The sequence below is a fragment of the Capsicum annuum genome, chromosome 1 (assembly GCF_002878395.1).
Source record: "Capsicum annuum cultivar UCD-10X-F1 chromosome 1, UCD10Xv1.1, whole genome shotgun sequence".
Lineage (NCBI taxonomy): Eukaryota > Viridiplantae > Streptophyta > Magnoliopsida > Solanales > Solanaceae > Capsicum > Capsicum annuum.
The window spans coordinates 152,509,649-152,523,988 of NC_061111.1; the positions used below are offsets into that span (position 1 = coordinate 152,509,649).

Here is a 14,340-nt window from a genome sequence, read left to right on the forward strand (position 1 = left end):
TATGATGGTATAACTAATTCCGAGATTAACTATCCGGCATAACTTTTTTCCAACCAAATGAACCCTAATTGACACGTCTGTTAAAACTGCAGAAACGAGACACAAAGGAACCACATAAATGGCTTGCTGTAACTGTATTTAAACAAGAAAACTGGAAGTGTATAACTAACCAACATCTGCCTAGTTACAAAGGACTATGACTCCCGGTACACAAACTCTAATTTAACTTCTTTCTGTTTTGGAAGGGGGACGACATAAACTAGATTAACTGTCAACATGCTTTTTATCTTGCAACTCTGTGTTAAACCTCTGGTTTCCTTTTCATTAAAAGAATCTCAAACGAAAACAAGAAGACTATATCATGCAATATCCGAGGCGAGGATGGTTCCCTTGTTACAGGATATCCGGCGGGTTAAATAAGGCCTTCATTTCATTGATCTAAATATGATACAAACAAGAACAGCTGCTGGTTTTAAGATGAGACTGTCTTTTGAGGACTTTTAAGTTGTTCATCCTTATTCTTCACAAAAGTACTGCTGCTTCTCTACTCTGCTCTTTGGCTTTCCTTCTGTTTGATTCAATAATAATGAGGAGTGCTGTAATGTCAGCAGGATTAACTCCACCAACTCTACTTGCTTGCCCAATTGTTTGTGGCCTAACCTGTACACAAGATGATACAATCATGGTAAGTGTTAGTCAACTGACAAAGACCCAATCCTACAACCAATAACCCCACCCCAATTCTCATCCCTCTCTCTCCCTTTCTGCATTTCTCCAGATGACAACACAAAATCCAACAATGTCTGTGAACTAAGAGAATAAAGAAAAGAGGATCAATCAATACATCATCTTTGCCAGGATTACTAGAACAATTGAACTTACACCAAGTCTTACTACCATTCCCTCCATTACGTAACTTGGCGTAGGTGCATAAACTATTAGTCCAACTTATATGAATAACAATTGAAGTAACCAGTGGAAGGTAAACTTGATGGAGAAAACATCAAACATTAAATTTGATTCGTAAAATGAATTGGATTATTAAAACTTTGGAAGTTGTATCCAATTATATAATTGGAGGATGGTATCAAACATTGTAGAAAATCTCAAAAAAGGAGTTGTACTGTGAAAAATTTAATAAATAGAATAATTAGGCACAATAAGTCCTCTTTGCACAGAATGATCTAAACCATAGAGCCTGTGAGAAGTATAAGGAAGTAAATAAAAGTTTGTGCATGCAAGAAGATGGCAGTGCAATGCAAATGAAGCAGAAAATACCTTTGACAGTTTTTCACGTGCTTCGAGCGACAAAGTCGTCATTGCAAAATAATCTATGTCGTCAGGAATTGGTTTGTGCTGTTGATGAACCATCTACATACAGAAGTCAATGCCGCAAAGATATGAGATACCAGTTCATTAGAGGTAGAGGCTTTTGAAAGCGGAGAGATGGAGGATCAAAAGACCAATGAGTGTGCAGATACAACAGTCCCCTATTCTAGTTCTAGCAAATAAGGCCTATGCATCACTATTTACCTGTTGAAGTTGGGTCTGCTGGCGCACAATGAAGCCTTCATATTTGATATCAATCTCTACACACTGTTTCTCCATCCTGGACAGAGTGGAATTTCCAAACCCATGCTTATCAAAAACTTCGTATTGTACATGTGGCTTCTTAAGCAGGCTCTCTAGTGTTGATGAATCCCTTACTGGCTGACCAGAGAGAAGAGTAACTTCAGCGGCCAACTCTCCACCTGGAAGCAACAGAAACAGGCATTGCGTTTGACAGGAAATGAATGAACAGAAGAATTCATATATCTACTTCTACAAATATGATGTCCACATAAGCACAAGTAAAATTTTCACAATATTGTATCCACCAACAAGCATAGGGGACACGGAAAGAAACAGTGCTGACCTGAAATTCTAACCGCTTTCAACCGCTTTTTCTCCTCCATGATACGAGCTTGCTTCTCCTGGTACATCATCCACCTTCTATCGTCTATTAGACCGATTTCACGACCAAGTGGGGTGAGACGGCTATCCGCATTATCAGAGCGCAGAAGCAGACGATGTTCTGAGCGGCTGAAGGCATATTAGACTATTAGCAAGTAAAAATCCACCGACAGATAAGAACTATCATCTACAATTAGACAATATTCCTTAGTAAGGTTAATAACAGGTCATGTACTTGTTATCATCAAAAAATATCTACACAGAAAGATGAGAACTATCATAGACAATTAGTAAAGATTTCTCAGTAATGTTAATAACACGTCATACACCTAGACAATAGGTTTCCTTGTGCCACAGGGCCTCAGGTATTTCTCAATTATTAGAGAAAGAAGGTTGCCATCTTCCAATAATATTAGAGCCAGATTCATCTCTATATTCTTGGTTTCCTAATGTTATACGCACTACATGTCTAACCATAGGCGTTTGAAGTGTCCTCCATTGGTAGAGGGAAATGGAAATGGACTATTGTCCAGGTATCTCTTGCAATTGAGTTAGGCCCAACTTCCATTATCCTCTTATATGCACTTGGACAATCCTCACCTCATAAGGTAGCTCTTGGAATTGAGTTGGGCCTATCATCCCTTTTTTTCAGCCAACAATAAGTGCAAAGAAAATTGTAACTTGACTTGTCAAAAGAATGGCAGAAAGAAATGGATTTCCCATGTTCAATGACATCCGTATTAGTCTAAACAAAGCCATAAGCAAAGATTAATTTTTATAAGAACTTTCATGCAACATGATCTAAAAATATAAATCCAAATCATCAGTCAGGAGGTACTTTTCAAGAAAAAAGAAGTTGGTAGAAAAACAAGTTAAACAACAGCTGTACTTAAACATGGAAAATAACTTCACCAGAAAGCAAATAAAACTAAACAATGTCTACAACAATGCCAAAGGCATCAATATTTCTTTAATCTTTTTCTTCATTTTGTTTCCGTTCATGCGTGGCTTGCCCAAGGATTAGAGCATTGAGGTCACAAACACAAGGAAAGATGCACCTTGCTTACAGAAGGTTCAGAGATAAAATTGGGTATCTAATAATGACGAACAGAAAATGGCTTGGCCAATAGCAACATGGAAAGAGAAGAAGACAAAAAACAGACAAATCTACGGCATAGACCAGCTCAGAAAAAAAAAAGGTTGTCAATTATCCACAAAATGGTATTGCATGCCTCCTAACTTATTTGTAAGGTTATGTCGCTGGTCAATATTGTTAAATACTTAAATAAAGGTTAAACAGAACATCACTCAAACAAAAACAACTTTTTGTTGCTTTGGACAATAATGCAACCACAAGAATATTGGGGTTTCATCAGCGAACTTAACAGTAAGAAAATTGTAGCTACTGCATGTTGCTTAATCGAAACGAAAGGAGGTCATATCTAAGACATGACTAGTCTTACTTCACCTTGTCAACATGCGATAAGGCTCTCGAAGATCTTTGGTAACAAGATCATCAATCAGAGTACCTATAAAACTACTTTCTCTCTCAAGAACAATAAGTTGCTTGCCATCTGAATGTCTAGCTGCATTAATTCCAGATATGATCCCCTGCATCCGGAAAATTTACCAAAAGAGGCTTAGAAGACCTTATCAGACATTAATCATAACGGCTAGTGAAAAAGTAGGAACTAGTATAAACATTCCTATATCTTTGGATACATAGACAAAAATACATAAGCTGAAGTGAGCATAATTGGAATATAAAAACCTGGGCAGCAGCCTCCTCATAGCCTGTTGTCCCATTTATCTGGCCAGAAAAGAAAAGGCCCTCGATCCTTTTAGTCATTAGGGATCTGGAGCACTGATAAGCAGGCAAGTAATCATACTCTACAGCATAGGCTGGTCTGAGCATTGTACAGTTCTCAAGTCCAGGTAATGATCGTAAAAGTGGCAACTGTAGTCTCTCAGGCAAACCAGTGGAGAATCCCTACAGATGAACGAACCATTACACTGTGCAAATAGCAAAGGAGCATTTTACACAGCAATCCAGTGGTATATAGCATCGGAGTGTTTCATTTCCAAGAGAGAGGGAACTAAGAAAATGAATTTTAACTTTACGAAATTAGTCAGCAGAGAGCTTTAAGTAGATTACATATCTACCTGCCACCACATCTCCATCAATTCTTTAGACCAAGTTATAGAAAATTAAAATAAATTTCAACGATAGTGCTAACTCGCATAACCTTCACTCTTTATACTTAGAAATAGGTAACAGTCTTGAACGCAATATTTAAAAAGAGAGGCACAAAAAGCCAATGAGACCCTAAGAGTGTACACTTCTTCAAAGTTCGAAGTAAAGCTCCAATTTTCCGGAAATACAAAAACTACCTAATATGCATGGATTTAGCACTTGTAAATCAAATCACAATTGAAATTACTAGTTTTCAGCATCGAATTATATATAACAAATTTATTTACCCTTGTTATTAAATATACTATTCTCAAAAAAAATATTATTTATCATAAATGACAATATTACTCCAACTACTTATATTAAACATCGTTAAGGGTGTGATTGGTATGGCCAAAGATGCTTTTCTAATATGTTTTCTAGATGAAATGTTAATGAGTATTGGGTTACTTTGACTTGTTGAAAATGTTTCCCCACCATTTTCAAAAAAAAATGTTTTCCAACAAAAATATTTTTTTCTCGATAAGGTTACAGAAGGAAAATAGTTTCCTCAAAAGGGAGAAACCTAAGCCTTTCATATACAGGACGAAGTCATTTTTCTTTAAACTATCACTTGCTCACTTGCACAGTTCAAAACGCAATGGATAACAGGTTGAAATTGTTAACTTTGCCTCTATTGCTCTTTTCCCCCCCTCTAACGTTGCTTCTAAACTTTTTTTTTTTTGGAAACCAAAAAAAAAATGTTAGAAGCAATTAAATATCACCCAAACACAGTCATCACACACAATCCTCCACGTTCACGCTTATCATACTTTACCTAAAACACAGACAAAAACGGGAACATGATGTGGGAAATGATTTCCCAACGTTAAACATTTTCACAAAAACATTCTCTTTGATACCAAAAGCATCCTGTAAACGTAATTCAACAAGGTCACGTAAAAGTTGCTCCCATCGCAAAATTAAATTTTCAATTTTCAGTAAATTAATCATAAAAAGAATCTATCTGCAACATCCAATTCATATTCAATTACTCTGGTAACTGAAAGGGTTGAAGAGGAGTAGCATAATAAAAAGACTCACTTGAAGAAGAAAAATTAGAAGCAAGTAGGCCAAGAAAGCTACTAGTCGGAAAGGCCTTGTAAAGCTGAGAAGAGGAAAACAAAGAAAATAGAGTCCAAAAGCTGAAGCATATGTGGGGAGGAATCCTAGGACCTTCAAAAGGCAAAGGCCTTTTTAAAGTCTTTTTCAAAATACAACTTTCGAAGTCAAAATCAAAAATTTTGCTGCTTCTAGCTGGGATCACTTTGCACCTCACCGTTCACTCTGTGTGTTACATAACACACACCGCTTCACCCATGATGCGATAACCCCTAGTCAATCAATTAACTACTGCTTCAATTGTAAAGAATTTATACCATAAACACCGCAGATTGTAACAAGATTACAGTCAACGAAAAGCTTTTTTCCGCCAGTAAGGCGTAAATATTAACTCAAAGAGTGAAACCAAAAAAACAAAGAGTCAGCAAACCTGCACATAGAGCTCAGGAACACTTCGACCCTCAGGTTCAAGGAATATTTGATGAGACTCTTTATCTTGAAATCTTACAATCTGAAATAGTTAAAAAGATAATCATACTTCATGTGGGAGAACAAACAGAGAATTTGAACTAAGTTTTCAACGAGGGAGTTAGTTATTAAATTTACATCAACTAACACTCGCCACAGCATACATTTTTACAAACAAGGAATTACCCTCCACTCATAGAAGAACTATTAGTAACGTTAGCAGATTCTAATATCAGATGGAACTAAATCTTCCCTCCACTTACTTTCTTTTCCCTTCAATAGCACAAGGTGTTCCCAAGTTACAAAATAACTACTAAGAAATTTCAGTGGATATAATTTGCCTCCCATTCAAATATCAGGATATAACTATTTTGTAGGGAGAACAAAAAGGGACAACATTATACTTAATTGAAATCATGATCATTAATAGGTTGATAACATAGCTTGTGTATATGATTCCAAATTTTCATGCTTGAGAAATAGTATAATAGTAGCCTGCTTTAACAATTGCACTCTCTTAACAGAGCATTTGATGATATAAAACAACACCCTCGCAAATTTATCTGTACTTTATATGCCTCAAAACCAGAGAGAAGCTCCATATTCTGCAACATCAAACAATACCTTATCCTCGATGGAGGGGCAATATCGAGGACCCTTAGCTTCCACCCAACCTCCATAAGTAGGAGTTTCATGCAAATTATCTCTAATAAGCTGATGAGTACTCTTTGTGGTACGTGTAAGGTAGCAACACATCTGTTCCCTCTCTATATGGTAATTAGCATCAAAACTGAACCAGCTTACCTGAGGATCAATGATAAATGTTAGAACATATGCAGAGGCATGAGCATGTAACATACATCTAAATTACTGATGAAGAAAATTTAATTATTTTTAAGTGAACCTTACCAACAAATACATAGCACACTTCGAAAGGAATTTCAACCCTCTAAATCTTAAACCCTCATGAGATAAAACGAAGGCAACAAAAAAAATGAAAGCTGTACAAGTAGCTACTTATCAAGAACACAAGGCCCCTCATGATGTATATGCTGTTCACTACAATCTACTCCAGAGGAAAGGGGGAGCTGGACATCATGTAACTTGTATTATATAGCACATAGCACCCAGAAACACACACTTGAAGTTTCGTGTTAGATATAAAGTTGCTCATAATAAATTGGTCTTTTGATCAGATTAACATCTATTATTATCAGTAAAAATCAAGACATAACTGAGGATCAGGGAAAAGGAGAAATAGATATCAACTATCAGAGTACTTTTGGAGGAAATACTAAATCAGATCTAGGCTCAGAGAGATCCAGAGCATTTCGAAATGACAAGTAAGTTTCTCCATGAGACAACTCAAATAAAGAAAGCATGAACTTGCAAGTCATCCTAGCTTATACAACATACTTAATAAACAAAACTCATCCAGAGGCATCCAATATTTGAAATTCACCCACAAAATACATTGTCGTAAGTATTATACTATTGGATTGCACAAGTAGTTCAGCGTGGTTAGAGATCATAAACAACAGCTAAGTCTACAGAACCTACATATTAAGAATAAGCAGAAGGACCTCTTCATCTCCATATTGAGGCTCCAGTCCTGAGAAATTTACAGTACGAGAGTCCACACGTGCAGGGGTTCCAGTTTTTAGCCTATCAGTCTCAAAGCCAAGGCGCTGCAAATTTTCTGTTAGACCAACGGAAGCTGATTCACCAGCTCTTCCAGCAGGCATCGAAGTTCTACCAATCCATATTTTCCCACTCATAAAGGTCCCTGTCGTCAGAATCACTGAAGGTGCATAGAAGTTCATTCCAAAGAAAGTGCAGACCCCCTCAATGTTGTCATTTTTCCCCAACAAAATATCTGTTACCATTGCCTCTCTGATAAAGAGGTTTGGGGTGCTGGAAATGGAAGCAAGTTAGGCTCAGAAGATGTGAGGGTGGATCACCAATATGTTTGAGATACATAATTTCAACACAATAGACTTGCAAAGTCGTGCAACAATGCGCAAGAAAGAAATCGAATTTCTCTATTCCTCAGTTTTCTGGTAAGTAAATAGATGTTTATAGCTCAGCTCTTTTCCTTTTTATACCCAAAAAAAGAAAAATAAGAAACACATTAATTTAGAAGGACGTGAGAGAAACGGAATTAGCTCGGCTCGGAAAAAAGGTGACAATTACATCAGCTTAGCAGTCATCCCAAAACCTAAGGTGACTGTTTTCATACCACTTTGTAATATAATAAAGAAAATGTGGCCGTCATTCCCTGAAGGACCCGAATTCTGTCAGCAGTCCAACTTTTTGCAGGGTACGGATATATATTTCCAATAGTTTGTTAAAGGAAGACATTGTACAACTTTAACTGAGAAGTATATTAAATTTTTCTAAAAAGACATCCTAGATCCCCCTCCAGTATAACGGGTCCATGAACCTCTATAGTGTGGACCAGAAATTACAAAGCTTCGCATCTTTATTTCTCCAGGAATTATATATCAAAGCTTAAGAAATAAAGACCTATTTAGCGCAAATAAAATACTTATATCACTGTGTAGTTCAAGCACAGGACAAGTCGTAACAACAGTAGCATGACAGTGACAAGTTACTGAAAGTATATTATGGCCTTGATGTAATTTATCAGCCCGGCAATTTTAAAGCATAAAAAGTTCAACTAGAAAGATAAGTATCCGAGATGTCAGCCTAGTTTACAAGTGATCCATGAACCAAAGCTTTCATCTTTATCTCACCACAAGCAATAGATCAAAGCTTATGAAATAAGTGCATAATCATACAAACAGGACCTGTGTAGCACTCATAAAATACTTATTTCTCTGTGTATTTCAAAAATGAAACACAGGGTAACTGGTAATTGCAGTAGAAACAAACCAACAACAACAGTCCCAGTGTATTCCCACAAAGTGAGGTCTGGGGAGGGTAAGATGTACGCAGTCCATACCACTACCTCCGCAGAAGTAGAGAGGTTGTTTCCGAAGTTAATAATGTATTATTAGCTTTAATGACTTCCCCGTGTTCATAAAATTTATAAAATAGCTTAATAAGCACATCTGCCCCATATGGTAAAACCTTTGAGCAGCTTACTCATGAGGACAAGTCATTCTTGATAACAACTGTATTCTACATTGGCACAATTAACAACTGTATTCTACATTGGGACAATAAACTTACCTCTCAACGATCTTTTTCATTTCTAGAGCATATTCTCTCTTATCTGTTTGTGCACGTAATGCCCAAACAGCAGGGCCCCTAGAGATGTTAAGAACACGTTTCTGCAAATAGCACCTATTGGAAAAAGAAACTTTCATCAGTCCCCTGAATAATGATAGGCGGATTAAGAATTATAACTCCAAGCGCATCGAATTCCATACAAAAATATGCCCAAGCTACCATTTTTTTGCCAAACTTGTTCCAAAGATGTCTACATGCTTGCAAGCTACTTCATTCATTGTTTTCTTTTTTCCCCTACTTGACATTTTTCATAGTTCTTCAGTTATTCTTCCTTTCAGACGCACATAAAATTGTAAGCCCGCCAGGCTTTTTATAGTATTCTTGCGCCATATACTTTTTTAAGAACTTAAAGTTGACGCCAAGTTTTAATAGTTACCTTTTAAAAGACACAAACATGATTTTGTTTCCTATTTTTCAGAGTTGAAAACAACAATGCTTCCACTGAACTGGTTACCAAAACTACATAAAATTTTCAATAGCAGTTGGAGTTCCAAAGTTTACCTATCTGCTATTTTTCCAATTTCACCACCCAGGGCATCAACTTCATGCACCAGCTGAGACTTTGCAGGTCCACCAACTGCAGGATTACATGGCTGCATATATTTTGAATAGTAAGACTACAATCATGAGATGAAAGCAGATTAAAATATAAGAACCATCAATGGGTTGGAAACTTAATAGTCCTTAAATTATAGCTTAATGGAGTTTAAAGAAAACCACAAAAGAATAAAAAGAGAAACATAAAAGACCATAGCAAAAAGCACTGTAAGAAAGAACAACATAGTTCAAATATCATACAAAGAGTGGTCTTGAGAGAAGTCTTTCCTTCTCTCTTCAATTCCATAATTTTCTACAGAAGGAATTTTTTTGATTTTTTTAGAATGTTCTACACAAGAAATTTCACAGTGACTTATTAACAATTTACACGCTGTCCTTGGAAGCAGCAATTGAAGCATAACATCACAAATTTACAAGTTTGTTTTAGGTCGGAAGTTAACTGATTACAAAACTGCTAGTTCTTTAGACTCTAGAACTAGTCCTCAAAAATAACCTCTTGCTACACTAAGAAAAAGGACAAAAGCATGAAAAAAGATATTCTTAGGTAGGATAGCTATTCAACTGTTCTAAAATCCTTTTCCACCGCGGTTGTTGGTTCCACAGTGGTGTAATTGAATTACAATCACTCCAACTTTGTAATTGCTCTCCCTCTGGGTACCCTGAAATCTTTTAGCATTGCGCTCAATCCAGAGATGGTATTGATGCAGCAAATAAGAACTTCAAAATATCAGCCTTGACTCAATTATTCTTCATGCATTTGGCCAGACAAGCGACCTCATTTTCCCAGCTTGTTATCATTCTATTTTCACCCATCCAGGTCAGTAAGACTTCCATACATGTTTTGAGTAAGCTCAAAGAAAAGATGAACCAGTGTCTCATCTGCACTTGTATCATTCTATTTTCACTCTTGCTGTCATCTTCTCTACAAGTGGCATACATTGTTGAACACTCAGCTTCCTTGGTGAGAGAGGTATCCCCGAGTACCTAAATGGCATCTCACCATTAGAAAAGTGCATTTAAATGAGGACTTGCTCTTTGAAACTTTGTGAAACTCCTGCCAGATAGAAGAGCTCTTCACAAATTAGCATGGAACCCCGAGACCTAGGGGAAGTGATCAAAAGCCTGTTGCATCAACTGAATAGACACACCATCAACTCTGCAAGACATCAAAAGATCATCTACCTTGATTTCATAAAGGCATAAAAAAGTACTTGGTATCAGAATCTCAATTGGAAATCCACGTGGCTGTGGATCTTTGTCTTAGCACCCTCTCCGACCAGTCTTCCAACTGGATTAGCAATTGTACTGATTAGTTCTACATTGAGCAGGTCAGACTGCAAGCCTGAGTGATCCCAAGCTGCTCCTGTGATTCCTCAACTCTCTTATCCAGGTTTGTGAGGTCTCTATTCATTTGATAGCCTTTAGTTCAGTTGGTTGAGGTTTCCTCCATGCCCCGTACATAATGTGGCCATTTATACTCTGGTTCCGGGTACTATGAACTTCCTTTTGAAAGCCTGCTGAGTCAGTAGTTTATTGTATAGTCTAAAGGTCTTGAGAGCACAAATTTACAAATTGTCCCTTGGGAAGAAGCAATCAAGTCTGTCAATTCCAACCTTATTTTTTAAAATTACGTAGTTGTAGACTTCCTTCTGCTCCAAATTATTTGCCATTCTGATCTTATCATTGTCAGTTTGACCATTTTGTGGAGCTAACTGAGATTAGATCAATTCATTCTTCTAAAATTATAGTTTCATATTCCTATGCCACAATTTTCTTGATTTAAAAAATGGTCAAAGAAGATTGTTAAAGAAATAGACCTTAGGCCTAACTCAACCCGAAAAGCTAGCACATGACCGAAGGATTGTCCATAGGGATGACAATGGTGCGGTGCGGTGCGGGTGTGGTGCGGGTTTTTACTAAACCCGCAAGTTTTAAAACCGCACCGCATGACATTTAAACCCACATAAACCCGCCCCACATTCATACCCATAACCGCACCACAACGCCCCATGTTTTTACTTTTTCCCTTTTTTTTTGAAAAATTTGTAACTCTATTGAAAATCATAATATTTTCAAATCTACAACTAGAAAATAATAACTAATTTCTATTATAGCACTTTTCGCTAAAAAATTGTCAAAAAGTATAGCGTGTACAAGTAATGATCAAATATCATATTTTTATTCAAATGAATAGAGATGTTAAAAAAGCTACTATAAAATTATTTATTTGTAGTGTTATGCATGTAGTTTTAAGTATCATAAAATTTAAGTAAAGAACACATATAATTTTAGGTATATTCACGAGAACAATATTAATTTTCAGCTTTTTTGTTATTTTAAACCCGCATATATCCGCAACCCGCACCGCACCGCACCATTTTAAAAAAAAATTACTTTAACCCGCATCGCATAGCTTAAAACCCGCACCGCACCGCACCCGCACTGCCCCATTGTCATTCCTAATTGTCCAAAACCATATAAGGAGACAAAGTGCCCATTATCGAACAAATATAACTTAATGTTAGTAAAAAATAAACACCAATGAATAGAAAGTACATTGCACGTAATGGGGAATTAAAGCCATAAGTTAGGAAACTATGGCTTTTGGCTTAGTTTTGTTATTATGGCTTTAAAACAAGTGCTTAAAAGCACTTTTTTGTTTTACCCAAACGCTACAAAAGTGCCTAAAAGCTATTTTGAAGCACCTAAAATAAGTCAACTTTTTTTAATAACCAGGGTGTCCAAGCCAGCTCTTGCACCTCTAATTCCACCTGGTAACTCTGTCCACCAAGGCCAGGACATATAGGAAGAAGCACCTAGTATTTTTTTATCACTGCTGGAATTTGGAATTTGATCCTGAGACCTCATGTTGTCAACCGATTTCATTGACCACTAGTCCACACCCTTGGGTGCCTAATATAAGTCAATTCAAATAGGCTCAGTCCAAAAACGAGAAAATACGAGTTCTAGTTACCTGCCATGCGATGCGATCAATATTAAGAGTAAGAAGCAGTGTTTTCGCCCCTAATCGTGCTGAAGCAAGGGCAGCTTCACATCCTGCGTGGCCTCCTCCCACCACAATCACGTCATATCTTTCATCACCCACTTCAGTATAACTACTCGAGCCTGCCAAATTTTTGATAATGCATCAGAAGTTTTCAGCAGAAAACACGACTGAATTTGTTACCTTCAAAAAAAAAAAAATACACATGACTGCACAGTACTACTGACTTCTCTGGTTTATATTATCAAAATGTTAGCAAACTATCTTGTTATGAATGAGGCACAAGATAATAAATATGGTGAAATTGGATCCATTGGAACGAGAAGCAGGACCAAGCATCCACCAAGGAAGCTGTCGAAAATCAAAGTACATTTGGGACCCTGGTTAAGGAGCGTGTGCACTGTGGGCTATATATACAAGAGGAGATATTTCATTAGGCTCATGTTATGAAATTGTATCTTTATTTTCTAAGTTGTTTCGTCAAACTAATTATGGAACCTCCCTCCCTTCTTTATTTCCTTTTATTTGAAAGTTTTGTTGTTGGGAAGAAGATGAACTTCCACATCAATGTATGTGATTACCCCCATATCAACACAATTCTCCTTCATTACATATTTGCATTTCTAAGTAATCCCTCTGTCCTAATTTATGTAGCACAGTTCGAATTTCGAGATTCAAATTTCTAAACTTTGACTGTAAATTTGGACATAGAAGCTTTAAGTTTTTTGAAATAAAATATATATTTCTGTAAACTACGTAAAAGTACTGTAAATCACAATAATATTTAAAATGCATAAAAAAATCTCCGTCGAAAAGAAAAAAACTTATTCACTCTCGAAATTCCAGTTGCACCATATAAATTGGGATGCAGGGAGTATTAGTCACTAATCACGAGAAAGTTAAATGTTGTCACTTTTCACGTAGTTCCTAAATTTTCTTTTTGATAAAGTGGTGTCCAGTAGCAAATTCAAATAGAATCAAATCAGTACATATATAAACATTTTCAAATTAAACTTATATTTTATTTTTTTTTGGATAATTACACGAAGAATGATGTGTTTCTACTTACCATTCAATTGAGCTACGACAGTGTAAGGACGGGTAGCTGAGGAGTACAGAGTGCAGAAGCTACCGGAAAACCGGAAGCTCCGGTAGAATCTGAGGACTTGACGTTGTTTACGAAGAAATGGAAAGGCAAAAGAGCGGGGAACCGGTAAACCGGAAGCGAACCGGGTCCAGTTCAGAGAAAGAACAGTCGCCATTAAAATTCAGAGGTGTACAAGCTGTTGAAGCTCATTATATGGAGAGATAAATTTCTTTTGAAATACCCCTCTATTTTGTCATTTGTGTATAAGTTTTGGTGTACACCCCCAAAGTTTCAAAAATTACAATGTGTCCAACCTCTTTTAAATATTTGTCCATTTTGGATTTTGTTTCGTTGGTTTCTCACCCGATGTTTGATATCTGTATTGAAATATAATTAAATTTAAACTCGCATTAAAAAGTTCTATACTGAAAATAGCACATTTCTTAATAAAGGTGACTCTATACCCAAGAGACTCGAACTTGAGATCTCTCGAGTATGGTTAAGTGTTTAGTTATGAATTTGATCCATTATTTTAGTTTTAATTTAGAAAAGTAAATTTGAGGAGTGCTTTGATGTTCCAAGGGAGATGGACATGGAAAATGGGTGAATCTCAAAAATAGATCAAATTGGAGTGGCTTTCAAATTTTAGCCTTAAATTAAAAAAAAATTCTTAAAATAGCCTTTATCTATTAACTAATATTTTTTTGGATAAAATTATCT

General features: G+C 36.4%; 1 protein-coding gene across 1 annotated transcript; it reads right to left on the reverse strand.

Moving 5' to 3' along the window:
* Positions 1 to 297: 297 nt before the first annotated feature.
* On the reverse strand, positions 298 to 13,862 carry LOC107839875 (tRNA uridine 5-carboxymethylaminomethyl modification enzyme MnmG). Its single transcript, XM_016683525.2, has 13 exons — positions 13,603 to 13,862; positions 12,504 to 12,655; positions 9,473 to 9,564; positions 8,912 to 9,025; positions 7,300 to 7,630; positions 6,341 to 6,520; positions 5,679 to 5,759; positions 3,725 to 3,943; positions 3,422 to 3,564; positions 1,916 to 2,082; positions 1,534 to 1,751; positions 1,279 to 1,371; positions 298 to 660 (listed from the first exon to the last, which is right to left on the reverse strand). The coding sequence occupies exons 1-13, from the start codon at positions 13,793 to 13,795 to the stop codon at positions 523 to 525; spliced, it is 2,121 nt and encodes a 706-aa protein (XP_016539011.2). The 5' UTR covers positions 13,796 to 13,862; the 3' UTR covers positions 298 to 522.
* Between the last annotated feature and the right edge of the window lie 478 nt (positions 13,863 to 14,340).

What these genes read in the sequence shown, in the direction of transcription:
- LOC107839875 (XM_016683525.2), bottom strand. Translation starts at nt 13,795, where the DNA reads ATGGCGACTGTTCTTTCTCTGAACTGGACCCGGTTCGCTTCCGGTTTA. An exon ending in ATGAGGAGGCTGCTGCCCAG is followed by an intron (nt 3,565 to 3,724) that starts GTTTTTATATTC and finishes TTCCGGATGCAG; the next exon opens with GGGATCATATCTGGAATTAA. An exon ending in CACGTGAAAAACTGTCAAAG is followed by an intron (nt 661 to 1,278) that starts GTATTTTCTGCT and finishes TCTTGTGTACAG; the next exon opens with GTTAGGCCACAAACAATTGG.